This window comes from Rhinopithecus roxellana, chromosome 4, assembly GCF_007565055.1.
Source record: "Rhinopithecus roxellana isolate Shanxi Qingling chromosome 4, ASM756505v1, whole genome shotgun sequence".
NCBI classification, from domain to species: Eukaryota; Metazoa; Chordata; class Mammalia; order Primates; family Cercopithecidae; genus Rhinopithecus; species Rhinopithecus roxellana.
Genome location: NC_044552.1, coordinates 145,034,141 through 145,055,318, shown reverse-complemented (window position 1 = coordinate 145,055,318; position 21,178 = coordinate 145,034,141). Strand labels below are relative to the sequence as shown.

The 21,178-nt window shown below is 38.1% G+C and overlaps 1 protein-coding gene across 1 annotated transcript in view; it reads left to right on the top strand.

The window, feature by feature from the left end:
• UTRN (utrophin) overlaps positions 1-21,178 on the top strand; it is a 603,735-nt gene that overhangs the window by 143,584 nt on the left and 438,973 nt on the right. The window contains 9 exon segments of the mRNA XM_030928184.1: positions 2,345-2,548; positions 3,809-3,990; positions 4,973-5,123; positions 6,587-6,706; positions 11,647-11,748; positions 14,586-14,693; positions 14,977-15,156; positions 15,989-16,158; positions 20,152-20,275. Coding sequence (XP_030784044.1) covers positions 2,345-2,548; positions 3,809-3,990; positions 4,973-5,123; positions 6,587-6,706; positions 11,647-11,748; positions 14,586-14,693; positions 14,977-15,156; positions 15,989-16,158; positions 20,152-20,275 — 1,341 coding nt within the window.

Genomic DNA, 21,178 nt, shown 5'->3' with positions numbered 1-21,178 from the left:
ATTCTGCAGTTTTAGGATTTTTGGTCCATAACTTAACTCATTTTTCTTTCTCTGTCTTTGGCACCATCTGTCTTTCAATTATCCATGGTTTCAACTCTGTGCTGATTGGCTCATTTCTTAACTCATATATTCAGTTTCCTGGATTCTTCAAGTCTTCCTCCAAAATGTCTTTTGTGTGTGTTTTCATTCTATTCTAGCCTTCATACTAATTAAAGACTTCATTTTCTCCTATAGTTTACAAGATGTGGCCTACCTCTGCTACTCTGCCCTGCAGTTAGAGTGGACTTTTTCCACTTTTTCCCCAAGATTCTTGTTCATGCAGGTTCCCATCTGTTAAATGCTTCTCCACCCACCATTATATGGCAGGCTGTACATTTTTCCTCAGTTTAAATGGAGCCTTTTCAGAGAAGTCTTTTCTGATTAATCTATCAAAATACAACTCTCTGTCTGTCTCTCTCTTTCTGTCTCTCTATCTTGGTTTCTTGCTATCACAGTATTTTTGTAAACTGTGTTAAAAATTTTAAATTATATCTTAAGAGCATTGGGAAAGCCAGCGAAAAGTTTTCAGCAGGTGCGTCTTATGATGGGATTACATTTTTGAAAGATCATTCTGGCTGCTGTGTGAGAAAAGGACTGTGGATTATGAAGGTGAGAGTGTTGGGTGGGGGAAAACAGTAAAGTAAAGGCACTTGTTAGCAGGTATCCCGGTTCAAAAGATGGATGTAGGTGGTTGTGGAAAGGGAAAGGTCTGGATGGATTTGAGATAAGTTTTGAAGGAAGGTCAGAATTACTTACATATTAAATGTGGAAGGTGAAGGAGAGAATCCGGACTGGCTCCCAGGTTTGTAGCTGGAGTACCTAGTTGTAGGGAGGAGCCATCTTCTGAGATGGAGAAGCCTGAGGAGGAACAATTGGAATAAAGTGAAAGGTTTGAATATGAACATGGTTTAATATTCCTAGGAGGCATTGAAGTAGAGATATGAAGATTAGTGGGATATGAGAGTTTGGAATCCAGACTCCTAGGTGGTTCTAGATGGTTCTTTAAATCCAATAAGAGTAGATGAGATTACTCAGAGTATAGAGAGGGGAGAAAAAAGAGCCCAGGACTTTATTTGGGGGAGATTCATTACTTATGAGTCAGCAGCTGCTGTTGAACCAGCAAGAAACCAGGGCAATGTCGCAGAAGCAGGGAAAGAAGCTTCCAGAAGCTGAGGTTGCTCAGCCTTGAGGAATGCTACTGAGGGCTGAAGCAAGGAACGTGGGTGGCCAGCTCTCTGGGCTTTCTTGGGCGGTTCTGATTTAGATTTGTTGTTCGAGCATAGTTATCATCAAAAATTAGTTTGTTGGTTAATTATATGGTCACCGTGAAGATGATGCTGGAAAGGTCAGTTTGGCAATGGGAAGGTTATTGGTGACATTGGCAAAAGCCTTTTCAGTTGAGTCATGGGGCAAATAGCAAGTTGAAGTTAGAGGGAATGTTAACAAACCGTAGCTGTTAAATACCTGAGCATTTTTTGTGTTGTTCTCTATACATTTCTGTACGTTTGAAATATTCTACTTAAAAATTATGCGTGAGAGTTGATAAAGTAGAGACAGAATGTAGGCAAGTTTTCTTCTTTAAGAATTTAAGACTTCTTAAAGAAGTCTTGCTCCGAAAGGGAATAAAATAACTAGGGAGAGTCAATTTGGTTATAAGCTCTTAAAGTATATAAGGAAATACTCAGTTGTTTAGAAAGAGGTTGAAAGAAATTTATTCCATGAGCCCTAAAAGACCATCAAATAAACCAGAGGGCAATTGCCTAAGAAAAATACAATCAGTACAACAGCCTGTGTGGCTGTCTTTTAGTGTCTAAAATGCAATGATAGAATGCAGTTCAGCAAAAACAATTTACCTAAGGGTCAAAGCAGAAGTCCCACCTTTCTTTTTCTTTAAATTACAGAAAAGGCCCAACATGCTGTAGCTCCTCTATGAAACTTTCCTGACTGTTTTAGCCTTTGTGAACTCAAATTATCATGCCTTGTTGGGACCATGGCATTTACAACTTTTCTAATAGCTGTTTTTTAATTTCTGTTCAGAAGTGATTCATGTAGGTTCTCTGTCCCTGACTATATTAGAATCTCCTTGAGTACAGAATGAGTGCATGCTGCTTTTATACTCTTTGCTACCCTAGTGCACTTACTCAATGCTTCTGACTCATTCGTGGCTGTGCCCATCTGGCTCCTGAGAATTGGATTAGTGCCTAAGAGAGTGGTGTCTACTTTGGGTTTGCCATACAGTGTGAGTTTGCTGAACACCTCTTGCTTTCATGGTAAGTGTGGGTTTTTCTTGGCTTTGTTTTTACAGAGTACAGCGCCCAAGGAGGAGCATGAGATTCCCCGAGCTGAGACCCCCAGCACTGTCACTGAAGTTGACGTGGATCTGGACAGCTATCAGATAGCGTTGGAGGAAGTGCTGACCTGGTTGCTTTCTGCCGAGGACACTTTCCAGGAGCAGGATGATATTTCTGATGATGTTGAAGAAGTCAAAGACCAGTTTGCAACCCATGAAGTAAATATCTGTAGTTTCTTAGCAGGGTGTGTCCCCCACGGGACCTGAGTCTTAATTAGGGACTCTACTCTCCTATTTGTTATCTACCGAATTCTGTTCTTTGGAAAGGTCAATGGTTTATTTCAGGAACTGTGATATTTAAATAGTGCTTTGTTACATAATTGGTATGGGTGATTAAACTGTGCCTCAGAATTAGATTTTAGATTTCAGTCTCCTTGTATGTTTTGGAGAGCCACTGATGAAAATCATTGCATAGTACTGCTCAGTTCTGAAGTGCATTGTTATATTTCAAAAGCGAAGGAGTGAACCAGTACACCAAATCTTTAAGATCTGAGTGTTCCCTAGGAAACGATTATTCTTTTTAATTGCATGATTAGACAAATGTCATACCCAGGGTTCCTGTATTTGTTTATATCTTAACAGTTTCCTGCTCCTTTGAGGACATACTATATTGCAGCATAGTGAATTTCACTATATGGAGATTTCTTTTGGTTAAATTTTTCTTTTGTATGTTAATTGACAGATCTTATTTGTTGTTTTCGATAGAAAAAATATAAGTGGTAATATCTCTTAAACATTTCCTTTTGGGTGAGTATGGTATTTTATTTTGTGTGTGTATGTATATATATATATATATATATTTTTTTTTTTTTTTTTTTTTTTTTAATTGAGTCTCACTCTGTCGCCCAGGCTGGAGTACAGCGGCGTGATCTCGGCTCACTGCAACTTCTACCTCCTGGCTTCAAGCGATTCTCTTGCCTCAGCCTCCCAAGTAGCTGGGACCATAAACATATGCCACCACGCCCAGCTAATTTTTTGTATTTTTAATAGAGATGGGGTTTCACCATGTTGTCCAGGCTGGTCTTGAACTCCTGGCCTAAGTGATCCACCCACCTTAGCCTTCCAAAGTGCTGGGATTACAGGTGTGAGCCACCATGCCCGGCCTTTTATTTATTGTATTTATTTAGAATTTCATGTCCATGATCTATGAGTAGCGTAGTCAGCATTTACTTTAAAATAGCTGGTATTATCAGGTGCAACACTGCTTGCTTTTAGCTATGTCTCTTTTAACTTATAGCAGGTGATTATTCCTATTTTCAGAGCTTAAAAAATGGGGTCAATGTCTGCATTGTTTGCACTCTACTAGGCTACCTTTTTTTGCATCACTGACATTTAGGTTAGGCATTAGCAATTTGTTCAGTTTTTTTTTTTTTTTTTGCACTGAGTAACTCACAAATTATACCAAATGTCCCTTTCTAGGCTTTTATGATGGAACTAACTGCACACCAGAGCAGTGTGGGCAGCGTCCTGCAGGCAGGCAACCAACTGATAACACAAGGAACTCTATCAGACGAAGAGGAATTTGAGATTCAGGAACAGATGACCCTGCTGAATGCTAGATGGGAGGCTCTTAGGGTGGAGAGTATGGACAGACAGTCCCGGTGAGTGGAAAGCCAAGAAATGCACTTAATTCCACAGGTTGCTTCGCACAGTTGAGCTCTAGGAGATGTCTGCATGTCTGTGAAAGCAAGATGATTATAGAACTTGCCTCGGAAAAGTAAGACTCTTTTCTATGGGTAATATTGCTGGAATTTTGCATGATCTTTGTTTCCCCTTTGGTGTGCTAGCCATACCAGAAGGTAAAAGTTGGAATAAAGGACTTAACAAAAAGGGAAAAGAGGACAGGCCTGGTGGCTCATGCCTGTAATCCCAGCACTTGGGAGGCCGAGGCGGGTAGATCACTTGAGACCAGGAGTTCGAGACCAGCCTGGGCAACATGGTGAAACTCTGTCTCTATTAAAAATACAAAAATTAGCTGGGCATAGTGGGCCATGCTTGTAATCCTAGCTATTTGGGAGGTTGAGGTATGAGAATTCCTTGAACCAGGAGTCGGAGGTTGCAGTGAGCTGAGATTCAGCCACTGCACTCCAGCCTGGGCAACAAAGTGAGACTGTCTCCAAAAAAAGGAAAAGACATTTCATATGGGCAGTTACTTATTTGCAATATTAAAATCAGCTAAACATTAACTTGGTGTGAAGACAGGACTATGTAGTATTGATCTACTTTTCCATTTTGTAACTTTTATTTTAAAGCTTTCTCATGGTTTATTTTATTTCATGTATTGTGTCTTCAGGAGCAAACTTCCACCTATTTAATAAGTAGGAGTTCCTTACTGAAGAAACAATGATTCTGATATGAATACAGGGTGCTGTTATTTGCATTCTTTGTCTGCATTTAATGAACTCCATTTAGGAAAAAATAAAAGTTTACTTTCCTGGCTTCTATATTTAAAGACTAAATGCTACCTAGAATGTTTAGACAAGGGTGTTTTCCCTTGCCCTGTATCTCTGGTGCCCAGAATGTATATTTGACTTTGCAAAGGGAAAAGGCTTATAGGAGTAATGCTGTGCTCCCCATGGGCAGACTACACGATGTGCTGATGGAACTACAGAAGAAGCAACTGCAGCAGCTCTCCACCTGGTTAACACTCACAGAGGAGCGCATTCAGAAGATGGAAACTTGCCCCCTGGACGATGATGTAAAATCTCTACAAAAGCTGCTAGAAGAACATAAAGTAAATCTGTCTCATATTTCTTTGATACCTTATCAAATATGAAAGAGCAGCACTTAGCATCTCAAAGGCTGATGACGTCTATCATTAACATGAAGTTGCGACACTTCTTCAGGTTCTCTTCATTTAGCAGCTCAGAGGGTGGAATTGATGGGGATGAGACTTTTCTGAGCCAAGGATAAAAGGGCAGAGTAAAATTTTATATGTGATGTGCAGTTTTCTTATGAAAGCTTTCATACAACTGGAGAAGGGTTCTTTTGACCCTGTAAGTGGTGAAGAACCCTACCATGTTGGTGTTCACATGGTGTGTGGGTGAAGAGCAAATTTTGAGAGGTGTCTGTACCTAAACCTTTAAGGAGAGCTGTTTCTTTGTCTGTGATCCAGGAAAGCATCAGGCGTTACGGGAGGAACCGATATTAGTTAGGCAATTTAATTTGGTCACAAGTTTAGGAGATAAACTTTTCATAGTTAAGATAAGGAAAGGTAGAATAAAATATGCTCTCTGTAAACTGAAGACTTTATTGATCAGTGAAACATTGAGGTAGCTGATGCGTAAAATTTTAGGGATACATTAAACACACCTCTGAGAAGCTTGTGAGAACACTATTGATAGTGTTTAAATACATTTTCTTTCTTTCTTTCTTTCTTTTTTTTTTTTTTTTGAGATGGAGTCTTGCTCTATCATCCAGGCTGGAGTGCAATGGCAAAATCTCAGCTCCCCTCTGGGTTCAAGCGATTCTCCCAAGTAGCTAGGACTACAGGCGTGTGCCACCACGGCTAGTTTTTTGTATTTTTAGTAAAGTTGGGGTTTCACTATGTTGGCCAAGCTGGTCTTGAACTCCTGACCTCAGGTGATCCACCTGCCTTGGCTTCCCAAAGTGCTGGGATTACAGATGTGAGCCACCATGCCCAGCCTATAAATTTTCTATACACATGTATCCAATGACTATGCTCTTTCCATGGAAAAAGTGAGAGAATCTAAGGTGTCCATACTTCCTTAGCCACTTAATTGGGTAACTAATCAGAGTAACTTTTGGCTATCATGTAGCATTCTACTTATCTCTTTATACCATCCTACACTAGATAAAATGATCTCTGACTTGGTATATTTAAGCTCTGGACTTTTTTGCTTTACCACTTCTACATTTTTGTCTTAATTCTTAGTATGGCCACTCAACTCCTTTATGCTATAAATTCTGAGGGAGGGTCAGAACTTGAATAAAAGTGGTGGTATCTCCATTTGCAGTCTGTTATAACATTGCATCCTCAAACTGCCTTTGTTGATAATGGAATGTAACGATGTATAATAGGATTAGTTTCATTAGTAGAACACTTAGGGTACTGATTGGAAATTTAAATACGATGCTTCATTAACTGTCCTTAATTACTATTGACAACTGAGTGCATTTTAAATAGGTAAATGTGAAAGAGTAGAAATAATGGTTTATCTTAATTTTTTTCTCTAGAGTTTGCAAAGTGATCTTGAGGCTGAACAGGTGAAAGTAAATTCACTAACTCACATGGTGGTCATTGTTGATGAAAACAGTGGTGAGAGTGCTACAGCTATCCTAGAAGACCAGTTACAGGTAAGGGCCCTGTAAAGTTGGATAATCCTGAGGGACCTGTGATCTGAGACCCAATTACATATTGCTCTTGTTCTTCATGTACTTTCTCATTCTTTATCCAGAAGGGTAGAAAAACCTACCTTTGGTTGTACTTCCCAGTTGGGATTCTACAGTGTATGGGCTACAGGAGTACCCAGGTATTGATTCCTTTACTTAAGCTCTTGGGGTGAATGAGTGAGATTGGTTACAGTCCCCAGCTTCCTTGTGCATAATGACAAGATTTAGAAGCACAGTGTATTAGTCCGTTTTCACACTGCTGATAAAGACACATCTGAGACTGGGAAGAAAAAGAGGTTTAATAGACTTACAGATCCATGTGGCTGGGGAGACCTCATAATCATGGCGGAAGGGAAGGAGGAGCAAGCCATATTTTACATGGATGGTGGCAGGCAAAGAGAGAGAGCTTGTGTAGGGAAAATCCCTTTTTTAAAACCATCAGATCTCGTGAGACTTATTCACTGTCACAAGAACAGCAAGAGAAAGACCTGTCCCCATAAATCAATTACCTCCCACTGGGTTCCTCCCTTGAAATGTGGGAATTGTGGGAGTTACAATTCAAGAGACTTGGATGGGGACACAAGCAAACCGTATCATTCTGTCCCAGCCCCTCCCAAATCTTACGTCCTCACATTTTACAACCAATCGTGCTTTCCCAACAGCACCCCCAAAGTCTTAACTCATTTCAGTATTAACTCAAAAGTCCACAGTCCAAAGTCTCATCTGAGACAAGGCAAATCCCTTGTACCTATGAGCCTGCAAAGTCAAAAGCAAGTTAGTTACTTCCTAGATACAATGGGAATGCAGGTAAAGAGTAAATAAATCTGTTCCAAACGGGAGAAATTGGCCCAAACAAAAGGGCTACAGTCCCCATTCAAGTATGAAATCCGATGAGGCAGTCAAATCTTAAAGCTCCAGAATGATCTCCTTTGACTTCATGTTTCACATCCAGGTCACGCCTATGCAAGATGTAGGTTCCCATGGTCTTGGGCAGCTCTGCCCCTGTGGCTTTGCAGGAAATATCCCCCTCCTGACTGCTTTCATGGGCCAGTGTTGAGTGTCTGCAGCTTTTCCAGGTGCACGATGCAAGCTGTCAGTGGATCTACCACCCTGGGGTCTGGAGAACAGTGGTGCTCTTCTCACAGCTCCACTAGGTGGTGCCCCAGTAGGGACTCTGTTTGGGTCACATTTCCCTTCTGCACTGCCCTGGCAGAGGTTCTCCATGAGAGCCCCACCCCTGCAGCAAACTTCTGCCTGGACGTCCAGGTGTTTCCATACATCCTCTGAAATCTAGGTGGATGTTCCCAAACCTCAATTCTTGACTTCTGTGTACCTGCAGGCTCAACACCACAAGCCAAGTCTTGTGGCTTGCACCTTCTGAAGCCATGGCCTGAGCTGTACCTTTGCCCCTTTAGTCATTGCTGGAACAGCTGGGATGCAGGGCACCAAGTACCTAGGTACAAGGCACGGGGACCCTGAGCCCAACCCACGAAACCATTTTTCCCTCCTAGGCTTCTGGGCTTGTGATAGGAGGGACTGATGTGAAGCCCTCTGACATGCCATGGAGGTGTTTTCCCATTGTCTTTGTGTTTAACTTTTACCTCGTTGCTACTTATGCAGATTTCTGCAGCCAGCTTGAATTTCTCCTTAGAAAATGAGATTTTCTTTTCTATTGCATTGTCAGGCTGCAAATTTCTCAAACTTTTATACTCTGTTTCCCTTATAAAACTGAATGCCTTTAACAGCACCCAAGTCACCTCCTGAATGCTTTGCTGCTTAGAAATTTCTTCCACCAGATACCCTAAATTATCTCTCTCAAGTTCAGAGTTCCACAAATTTCTAGTATAGGGGGAAAATGCTGCCAGCCTTTTTGCTAAAACATAACAAGAGTCACCTTTGCTCCAGTTCCCAAGAAGTTCCCCATCTCCATTTGAGACCACCTCAGCCTGTATTTTTTTGTTTATATTGCTATCAGCATTTTTTTTGCAAAGCCATTCAACAAGACTCTGGGAAGTTTCAAACTTTCCAACATTTTTGTCTCTTCTTCTGAGACCTCCAAATGTTTCCAACCTCTGCCTGTTATGCAGTTCCAAAGTCACTTCCACGTTTTGAGGTACCTTTTCAACAGCACCCCACTCTATTGGTACCAATGTACTATATTAGTCCATTTTCACACTGCTGATAAAGACATACCTGAGACTGGGAAGAAAAAAAAGTTTAATGGACTTAAGTTCCATGTGGCTGGGGAGGCCTCACAATCACGGCAGAAAGGAAGGAGGAGCAAGTCACATCTTACATGCATGGCAGCAGGCAAAGAGAGAGAGCTTGTACAGGGAAACTCCCCTTAATAAAACCATCAGATCTTGTGAGACTTATTCACTGTAATGAGAACAGCACAGGAAAGACCTGCCCCCATGCTTAAATTACCTCCCACCAAGTTCCTCTCAAAAAATGTGGGAATTGTGGTAGTTATAATGCAAGATGAGCTTTGGATGGAGACAGGCAAACCATATCACACAGGAACTGATCTTATTAAGTGGTCCACTGACTTCTTCTCAGAAGCACTTGAGGAGTTTGTTAAAATGTGGATTCCTAGGCCTACCCAGAACCTAAATCTAAGTGAGGGAGGGGTGCAGTGAATTTGCAATGTAAGAAAAATTACGTGCATACTAAAATTTGAGAATTTCATCTGGTAGAATTCAATATCTCACTGTTTTCAGTAGATTAATATGTGAATTTCAACACATATTATTTCAACACATATATTCAACACATAGTTTTGGAAACCCTCCAAAATTGCTTCTTTTTGCACAAGGCAATAGTGGATCTTTACAAGTCTTTAACAAATAAATTTATTGGTATTTCATTTGAACAATACTTAGATTTCCTGATAAGACGTTGCCAATTTATTTAAATGTGATGCCTCATTAAGTGAGGCAATCCAAACTGTAGTTTCATCACATGAGGTCCTTTTGCTTTTGTAATATTTAAAGTCAGCCAGTGTTTCCAAGACTTGTATGTAGTAGTTAGTTATTATAACCTGAGAGCTAAGTATTCATGCCTTGACTATTTAGCAGTGAGGAATCTGAGATTCAGAGAGGTTAAGTAGTTCTCCTGAGATTTAAATAGACAATGAGTTATCATGCTGAGACTAGAAACCTATCTTCTGGTTCTTAAGTTTTCTTTTTTCTTTTTTTTTTGCATATATAAACAATTTATTAAACAATATGAGAAATAAGATACATGGAAAATAAAACTTATAGATTTAATAAAATAAAACAAAGAACTTTTTTTGAAATACTAATAAGATATATACATTTTATTGAATCTTTTAAATAAATGCTTTGAAACATTTATATTCTGATATTTGTTTTAAAAAGTTTGAATTTCAAGTGAATAAGAGTATTAATTATAAAATATATCTTGAAAATGATATTAACTCATGCAATATTAGCAAAATAAGCTAATAAATTTGAAAACTAAAATTAAGCTTTTACAGAAGATAAATATTACCAAACCAGAATTAGGAGACTTTAAAAGCTTGAAGACCTCAATAACAGAATAAAACATGGATTTGGGATTCAAGTATCTGCTTGCCTACAACCTGCTTTAATCCTCTACCTTCAATTCAAATATACAAGCTCAGATCATATATTTTTTACAGATAATCCATTTTCTGCTTAATATATACATATATACACACACTCATCTATTACAAATGATTGTGGTACAGGGAATGCAGGGAAAAAATATCAGTATCTATTTTATTCATTGAATGGGCTTTGAATAATGTAGATACTAAACTTTCTGAAATTCAGAACAGTGACACAAGAAAGAAAATCATTAGTCCAAAAATGTATTAATATTTTGTTAATAATAATTATTTCCAGCATGTTAATAATGATTTATAAACAAAATTGTATGTGAAATCTCATCTAACATAGTTAAAAACAAAAAGTCGACCTACCTAAAATGTTTTATTGAAATGCTAAGATGGCTTAATATAAAACAACACTGTTAATATAATTCAGTCCTTTAAACAATTAAGGTGAAAAATGTACAAATACTTAACATCTTTAATGTCAGGTTCTTAAGTTTTCTACGCTTTGCACTATGAAAAGCTTATTCTCGTATTAAGTATCAAAATAGTATAATATGAATTAAATAATTCTTGTTCACATATATATAGTACAAAAATAAATTTTAATATTAATCATTTATAAAATTGTAATGATTTTGGCAGAAAAAATTATGAGTGATTTTTTATAATTAATAACATTTATCTATTTAGTATTGCTGATACTAATAAGATTCTGTTGCTAGTTTATGTAACTTATGGGGAATATTTTTATGGATCACATAATGTAAACAGATCATTTGATTTTTTTATTGTCTCATAAAAATTCTCTTATTCAAAACAGTTTTTGTAAGTTAAACATTTTTCATAATTTTGGTATTACAGATGAAAATTTTCTTGTCATGTAAAAGAGAGTTAAGGAATATAACAGACATGCTGGTTTTTTAAGGTAAAAATTGTAAAAATTGGAAAAATTTGAAGCACAAAAAGTAGATATGTTTGCTGTATTTTTTTCATAATACGTAAAAATGTCATATTGTCATGAATACAATTCAGACAATAGTTCAGACAATAGTTAAGACCATAGTTCTAGTTATGCTAGTTTCTAGCTATGTGAAATCATTTGTTTAATGCTATGGAAATTAGTTTTTCTAATTCATACATTTATAGGCCTAGTCTGTGTTATTTTAAAGAAACTTTTATAAAAATACTTTTTATAAGTTGCTATGCTATAATAAAGAACAATGGAAATCATGAATTCCTTCAAGGATTGTGGTAACTCTCTCTTAAGGCTGTGTTGACAAAGGATGTTTTCTCCTTTTCCTAGAAACTTGGTGAGCGCTGGACAGCAGTATGCCGTTGGACTGAAGAACGCTGGAATAGGTTACAAGAAATTAATATATTGTGGCAGGAATTATTGGAAGAACAGGTATGAAACTGTTTTCCATAAGGGACAAAATAAATGGTGAAAAGTAACCCATCTTTTATTGTGACATTAGAATAAAGTTGCCTTGTTTACTTTTCTTTGAAAGGGAAATATATAAATAATTATTTTAAAGATCAAATTTCTATCCAGTTGGTAGCTGATCATGAAGCTTATTCATAGAGATTATGTCATTTGACTCCATTAATTTGACCTGTTTTCATTACTTGGAATGTTAGTACTTGGATATGCTATTTTCATGATTTGTTTGACATTATAGTTATTAGTGAATTTGTATTGGTTGATGTGTTTGAATTTGTGTCGACACAAGGCCTAGCATATAATTTGTGCTCAATAAATAATGAATTATGAATCCACTCAATACATTATGAACTTTAATTGTCCTAGATTTTTTTCTTGATTTTTAACAAATATTGAAATTAATGAGAAAATATTATTTAGCAACACCTTTGATTTAACACTGGGTTAATTGCATATTTTTTCCACTAAGTGTTACCACAGCAAATGAGCCTGTTGTACAAAGCTGCCACGTTAATTTTTCAATAGGAGTTCTCTTTGCCCGTTCACTGTCCTTCCAGAAAAGCAACCATCGAAACAAAATACAAATAAGCAAAACTTTTCTCCCCAAATGCCAAACAGTTGTGGTTTAAAAAATAAGCAGATACTGGCCTGGCAGGATGACTCACGCCTGTAATCCCAGCACTTTGGGAGGCCGAGGAGGGCAGATCACTTGAAGTCAGGAGTTCAAGACTAGCCTGGCCAACATAGTGAGACCTTGTCTCCACTAAAAATATAAAAATTAGCCAGGCGTGGCGGTGAGCACCTGTAATCTCAGATCCTCAGGAGGCTGAGGCAGGAGAATCACTGGAACCTGGGAGGCGGAGGTTGCAGTGAGCCGAGATTGCGCCATTTTACTCCAGTCTTGGAGACGAGAGCAAGACTCCCTCTCAAAAAAAAAAAAAAAAAAGCAGATACTCTATTCCTGCATCTCTCAGTGTCCATTTTGATTCTTTTAAATACTTTTCATTTCCATCTATAAGAAGCAACTATATTCTCTTCAGGGGAAAAAACCCAAGTGTATAATGTTTTGTGGCTTACTAAATATGGTGGCAGATAGTACATCTTAAAAAGTAGGTTGCAGAATTTGTCCAAATATAAATTGGTAATGACTACTTCCCCCTCCCTCAATCTGTGGTCAGATTTTTCTTGTTAGGAATCACAAAAGGGACCTGATTCTGATTTCTGAAATATTTACATTTCACTTTACAAATATTTGCATTTCACTTTATAAATATTTACGTTTATGTGAACCTTGTATTTAGGCCGAAGAGCCTCATAGAATAGTTAAAATTTTACTTCAATAATGACACTGAAAAGGCCAGGCGCAGTGGCTCACGCTTGTAATCCCAGCGCTTTGGGAGGCCGAGGTGGGCGGATCACTTGAGGTCAGACCAACAACGTGAAACCCGTCTCTACTAAAAATACAAAAAATTAGCCAGATGTGTGGTGGGCACCTGTAATCCCAGCCACTCGGGAGGCCCTGGAGGCAGGAGAATCTCTTGAACCCAGGAGGCAGAGGTTGCAGTGATCCCAGATGACACCACTGCACCCCAGTCTAGGTGACAGAGTGAGACTCTGTCTCAAAAAATAAAAATAATAGTAATAATAATAATTGCAGTAGGAGACATCGATTACTAGAGTAAACCATTGTGTTACTCTTCTCTCCAGTAAAACAATTACAAATTTGGAAATAATTTTAATTTCATGATAAAAAATAGTTTAAAAGTAGAGTGGCTGACCTTTCAATCGTGTTCTATAATGATCTGACATTTTAACTATGCATTTTGTGTGTGTGTGTAGTATCTACATGTTCTGTCTTACAGCATCATTATTTATGTGCATATCTTACCAGCCTCACTAGAGTGAGGACAGTATCCATATTTGTCTCTTATTTTCCCAATGTTCATTTTTTGGGGGGGTGAAATATAGAGGCAAGGAATAGTTGTTAAATATTTAATTGATAAATAAAATCACTGAGAAAGAATTGATTCCATTGCAAATACAGAACCAGTTTTTTTTTCCTCCTTACTAAATAGAAAAGGGTTTCTGCCCTAAATGCTACATTTTGGGAAAAATTATCACAATGTAGCTACAGTTGTTTTCCATCCCTTCTTCAGGATTATCTCTCTACATAATTGAATATCCTTTGCTTAGAAAACACGCATTGTTGGCCAGTGAAGTTTAAAAATCTTTACATGGGCTTTGGGCGATCTTCAAACTCCCTCCTTTAATCATAATCGCTGTTAAACCTTGAATGCTAGGGTGGATTTCCTACATGATGCCATGGTAAGACCATTGGTTTTGGGGTGTGGACCCTTGACCCAGCTCTGCTGTTAACTAGCCAAGTGATCTGGGACATGTACCTTGACTTCTCTTTCCTCCCTCTCTAAAATGAGGGGCTGGGACAAGACAATCTCCCAGCTTTCTTCTGCCTCTAGAAAGTTATAATGTAACTCCTTTGGAGACTTACGTAGTTGGATTTTCCCTTTTCCCTCCACTTATCTCCTTGAGAATTAGGTTTAATTCCCTAGGTATGAGGCTAATGTCAGATTGTTCTGTTACAAATCTGAGAAGGATAATATTTTAAAGAAAGGTGTCTTTCTGGGTCATTTGTGCCTCAGACTTAGGTGTTTGAAGGCCTTCTTATCCCCAGGTAAGGGTGAAGCCTCTAATAAAATAAAAGTTAGAAATTTGGATGCATGATTTAATTGAATTACCAAATGATTCTGCAGATAAAGTTCAATTTTTGTTACTACTTGTAGTGCTTGTTGAAAGCTTGGTTAACCGAAAAAGAAGAGGCTTTAAATAAAGTCCAGACAAGCAACTTCAAAGACCAAAAGGAACTGAGTGTCAGTGTTCGACGTTTGGCTGTAAGTCATGGGGTTGTCAGCATCTGTGTTGTAAGCCTATAATATCTTAATGTTTTCTAGCTAATGGTTAATACAATTTAGTGAATACAGATTACAGCTCATTGCCTAGCATTAGACTGCTGCCCTGTAACAATCTGGAACTACAAATCTTACCTTTGAGCATAGTGAGCTGCAAAGCACGTACATTTTACTATAAAATATACAGTGTTTAAAATTTTTGGCTGGGGAAGGGAAGATAAAGTCCTGTTAAAAAGAGTCATCTAATAAACATCTGAAATACTAGATTTTGAAGGAAGACATGGAAATGAAACGTCAAACATTGGATCAGCTGAGTGAGATTGGCCAGGATGTGGGACAATTACTTGATAATTCCAAGGCATCTAAGAAGATCAATAGTGACTCGGAGGAACTGACTCAAAGATGGGATTCTTTGGTTCAGAGACTAGAAGATTCCTCCAACCAGGTACTTTTTGATTTGGATGGTATGTTGTACCATGAAGTAAACAATTGCAATTTAAATGTTCAGGTTAGTTTTAATTTGTATGAAATAAAAGAGTAGTAGACAAACTAAAAAGTTGGTTCCTTATACCTGATGAAAAATTGACATGTGAAAATTGCCTTCAGTTTTCTAAAGTAAGTTTTAATAGATTCTCTTAATATCCTGTAATTTAATTCATAGTAACTGATTACACTTAGCCAATAAATAATTTTAACATCTTAAATCTTAAGTAATCTTATTCATCTTAAAAATATTTTAATGAATTAGTCAAACGTAAAACATTGGTTTGTAGACAGATGTTCTTAGCAGCATTATTTATAATAGCCAAAAAGTGGAACAACTCAAATATCCATACACAGATGAATGGATAAACAAAATGGGGTGTATCCATACGATTCAATATTATCTGATAATACAAAAGAATGAAGTATTTACACATGCTACAACATAGATGAACCTTGAAAACACTATGCTAAGTAGAAGAAGCCAATCACAAGATTATATGCACTATGATTCCATTCACAGGAAATGTCCACAAGGGGAAAACCCACAGAGACAGAAAGTAGATGCATGGTTGCCACTGGTGGAAGTGGGGAATGGAGAGTGATGGTTTATGGGTATGGGATTTCTTTTTGGGAGTGATAAAATGTTCTGGAGACAGAGTGTGAGGATGATTATACAACTGTATAAATATACTAATAACCATTATATATTTCAAAGAAAATTTTATAGCATGTGAATTATATCTCAATGAAGTTGCTATAAAAATTGGAATTTTGGATGGCTTTTATTTCAGGTGACTCAGGCTGTAGCAAAGCTGGGGATGTCTCAGATTCCTCAGAAGGACCTTTTGGAGACTGTTCATGTAAGAGAACAGGCAACTACAAAAAAATCTAAGCAAGAACTGCCTCCTCCTCCTCCCCCAAAGAAGAGACAGATCCATGTGGATATTGAAGCTAAGAAAAAGTGAGAAGAGATAGAGTAATTGTTCAAACCCAATATTGTACATACTGTATTTTCTACTTGGTGCCTATTTCATACTAATCATTAATCATAGGCAAGTCTAGACATAATAATTATCATTATTATGAAAAGTCAACTACTGAACCACCCACCGCCCCTGTCTTCTGGATATTCTACTTGGCACCAGCTAAGCATCTACTTGGATAATTTTATTTATCCTATGTTCAATTGGGAGAACTCTGTGATCGAACCTTTCTTTCTTCCTTTCTCGTCATTCTCCTTGGAAGGATATGATTGTCCATGACTGTCTTTTTATTCTTTCTTTCACTGTTCACAACTCGACAGTTTTGCTTTAGGTAGACATCCGTATTCTTGGTGGATCTATTTCCTCCTCTCACCATTAAAAAAATCCTTAATTCAGGGAAATAATTCATTTCTAGTGTCCTTTTTTCTCCCCTTTCTCCCTTATTCGTTTTCATGTTTTGTTGTTTCCTTTATTAATTTCTTTGTCAGATTAACATATTCTTTATATTTGGCTTAAAGATCCATCTTTGTCATAAAATATTTCTTTTAGTCTTATTGATTCAAAAGAAAACTCAGGATCTCTTGAAGAAGAATAATCACAGCTGACATATATTGAGCTTTTACTGATGTCAGCTATTCTATTCAACTCTACTGTGTGCAGGTACTGTACCTGACATGAACTACAGCAGGTAATCCTCAAAGCAGAGTAGTACTGTTATTCTCTCCCTCTTACAGTAGAATCCTATGCTTGGGTAAATGGGCAATTATTTTGGGCCTGAATAAAAATTATACGTTTCTCCAACTTAGCTTTTGTTAAGAAGGCAACATTCCAGTGTTATCAGATGGTTTTTATTTTGATAATAAGGCTATGTTTCTGCCTCCTAATAGCATCTCCTTGTAGGACCAGTGTATCTCTGAGTTGCAAGCAGCAGTTGTGGAACCTTTACTTTTGGAGCCAAGACAGCACAGGAAAAAGATGCTTCTAATGTTAATATTAGCATAGATCTCACATTTCCTCAGTGGATATTATCTGCCAGATGTATCTGGCAGTGTATCTCTCCAATACTGACTTTGTGCATTTGGAAGCACAGAAGGTTGTCGAAGACTAGACTACGTAACTGTGAAATCTTAAACATGACTGTATTGTATAGGGTACTTTGTGCTGTAAGAAACAGAATACCATGCCCAAAGTATCTTAAACAATGTGATCATTGGTAATCCCATATTACAAAACTTCCGGAGGTAGGGAAATTCTGTTTTAATGGAAGGGTGTGGTTCAGCAACCCTTCATCTGCAGTCTCTTGTCATTCTTGTCATTCTAAGGCTTTTACCCTTAACCTTGTCTTCTTAGCAGACTCCTGTCCTGCTCTCCCTGATCCCCTGGTGCATGGGAAGTTGAAACTATCTGGCCTTTTGAGTCTCTGTAGTTGTGTTTTGGGGACTCCAACTGCAAGGAAGAGTTATGGAGAGAGTGTGTCTGTTGTGTGGGCAACCAGCTGCGAGGACTCCAGTTATCGACTCCACCACTTGACTGATGCAGACATTCCTTCAGTGAATTCTTGGATGAATAGAGGCTTGAATACATCCATTCATTACAGTTAAATCTCATTATTATAGAAAGGTCATTTTCATGCTCAAATTCTGCCGCCTCTAAGTCTACCTACATGTGCTAGCTCTTTTGGAATGATAGGGAGAGCCACATAGCCTTTTTCAGTATGTGACCTCCTCAGCCTTTTATATCCCAGTTTTTATTGTCGTAAAATACAGAGGATCCTTAACCATTCCTATTAAAATGGTTTCCAGACCCTTTTATATCTTCTGTATGCTCTGGAAACCACTGTTAGTTTGCCTTAAAATGGACTACCCCAATAATCGAGGGCCTTAGATGACTGCTTAATGCAGTGCCTAGTTTAAAATATATGCTTAAAAAATGGCGGCTCATTTCCACTTCTCTTCCCTTGGTGCTGCTGTGGTGGTGGTTTTTACCAGCTCAGGGCACAGTGGGACAGTCATTTCCTAGAATGTAGATACCTGTTCCTGTGACCTGCGATCATTGCATCACTCTTGCCTGTATTCAAAGCAGATGCTGACTGAGTCTCCAAGGTCATTGTAAATGTGTGATTTTTAGATGACCGTCTCTTCTCTGAAAGATTAAATAGAAAGCTGCTGTTAAGATGACAGGAGGAACGTATCCCTGTTTGAGCAATACCTTGACCCCAGTTATTTATCTAGAGCATCACAAAATCCCTCACATATTACAGGGAAAATCTACCTTGATGAAAAGATAAAATATTCATAATTCACCAGAAACATTTTAAGCAAAGTTTCTCACAAGAATCAGCAGTAATGACTTGTGCCACTGCTTAACGTACCAAGAAGCTCTGTGGGGGGGGGGGGGGGTACTAGTTAAGAAGACAGACAGTCTTGGTTTGAATCTCAGCCTCACCCTTTGTTAGCTTTGTGACATGGGACAGTTATTGAAAACCTCTGTGAGTACAGTGCCTTCATCTCTAAAGGGGATAATAATAGTGTATACTTCATAGGATGCTGGTGAGGATTCCTTGAGTTAATAATAGACATAAAACACTTAGAAAGGGACCGGGTAGAGGGCCAGCCATCAGTGATTGTGGCTCGTCTTGTTCCTCCTTGCTGTGGTTTTGACCAACCTTCTCAACACCTGTCAAACCTGTCCTTTCGTCTTCCCTCCCACTGTTACTATCTTAATTGTGACTCCTGTTGCTTCACAGCCTATTCTCGGCTCTTGTCTCTCTTTAATGCCTTCTCCTTGGTGAACAGTAAAGGATAAATAGAATCATGTCAGTTGCATGCATAGGACTCTTCCTAAGCTCTCAGCTGCCTTTGGGTTAAGTCCAAACTCCTTAATACATCCTGCAGGGCCTTCCTGTAGCTAGTCCATGTGATTCTTGGCCACATCATCAATTGTCCCTCCCTTGTGAGTTCAGTACTCATTATTCTAGACACGCCTAACTAATACTTGCAGTTTGCAAGATGTGATCTTCCCTTTGTTTGCTTTCCCTTGCCAAGGGAAATTCCTCAGTATAATGCTGTCGTTCTCCTCTAGGAAGCCATCTGTGCCCCGATTGGATTAGAAGCCACTCCTGTGAATTCCTGGAATTAGCACCTAGCAAATTCTTTTGTTATTGCCTGTTACGTTCCATTGCTTACTAGACTAGAAGCTCCTTGGGAGCCGAGATTTTTATCTGGTTCACTTTCATATCAAGAGTCCAACCCAATGCCTGACATTTAGTAAGGCTCAATCATTACATATTGAACAAAAGAAGATATTAACCTTAGGAATGTCTGTACTTGTTCTTTGCTGATGATCTAACCAAATCTGGTTTTTATTATCTACAAGCATTTATAAAAATACAAGTGATTCTTTGTAAAGGTAAACATTGTTTTAATATATAAAATTTTAAAAATTGTTATTTAAGGCCAGGCATGGTGGGTCATGACTGTAATCACAGCACTTTGGGAGGCCAAGGCAGGTGGATCATGAGGTCAACCTGGCCAATATGGTGAAACTCTGTCTCTACTAAAAATACAAAAATTAGCTGGGCGTGGTGGCGGGCACCTGTAATCCTAGCTACTCAGGAGGCTGAGGCAGAAGAATCGTTTGAACCTGGGAGGCAGAGGTTGCAGTGAGCCAAGATGCCATTGCACTCAAGCCTGGGTGAAAGGGCAAGACTCCGTCTCGAAAAAACAACAGCAACAACAAATTATTTAATTATTTTCTTCAATTATTTATTAACCCTATAATATTATTACTTTTTTCATACTTTTAATTGGAAATATATTATCTTATTTTGCATGGTTACCCTATTTATGGGTTGCTGTTTTTGTGGGAGTGATAAAAATTATTACTGATGAGCATTTGGGTTGCTCTTTCTGGAGTCAAGTAAAACAATAGAAGAAAACATGACAAATGGTCACCTCTGAATCTTCAAACAGGTTTGATGCTGTAAGTGCCGAGCTGTTGAACTGGATTTTGAAATCAAAACCTGCCATTCAGACCACAGAGATAAAAGAGTATATGAAGATGCAAGACACTTCTGAAATGAAAAAGAAGTTGAAGGTAAAAAACATAAACCACATATATCCTAGTGCAAAAATAATTCATCATGCTGGATTTTCTGCTGGAATAAAGACATTATGGAATTCAAAAGCCTCCTGTAAAATAAATGTAGGCAGAAGATAGCTTGTAGTGCATTGTAGTGAATTTTGAATCCATTCATGCTAGCTGTCATCAGATCCCTATTTGGAGGAGGGTTTTGTTTTCATCTTTGTCAATCATGGAGATGTACAGTGAGGAGCACTTCTTATGGTGATCCAGTTAGTTGTACTACTTTTTAGTTAGTTTAGATCACCCTTAATCTGGTATCTAATAATTTATGACTTTATATTAACGTTATGCTGAAGATGTTTTGCCTTCAGAATACAACAGACTATTTTAAATCAAAAAGTGTCTTCAATATATTTTCTTTAAAGTTGTAAAAAATAAATACAATTAAAAGGTGTGGGATCTTAGCCTTGCCGCTTTCCATGCTTATATGTGTTTCTGAAGAGTGTGATGGGAGCTTGTAGAACTTTTTTGTCCTTGGTGCTCATACGTCTCCTACACATTACTGCAGTAACTATTTGGGCACCTGGTGTAAGTCTGCAATGGTTTTTGTATCAACAGTGGAGTTTTATTTTTAAAGAGTTTGGAGGATATTTTAGAAACAAGATGTGCATAAATATCTAAGGTTTAAATTGGAAAGTAGTGGGTGAAATGGGAATTGAGATGAGGCTGGGATTGCGGGTGTCTCCCTGCAATCACAAAGTCCAGAGGGCGAGGTGGTCTGAGCTCGAACTTGCAAGAGGGCTTAGGGCACACCAAGCACAGGGAGCTGTTTTCTTTATCCAGAATGACCCACCTTTCTGTGTGGTTGCAATGTCCCCACTGCAGGAGGCTTCCCTTAACCTCACTAGAAAGAGT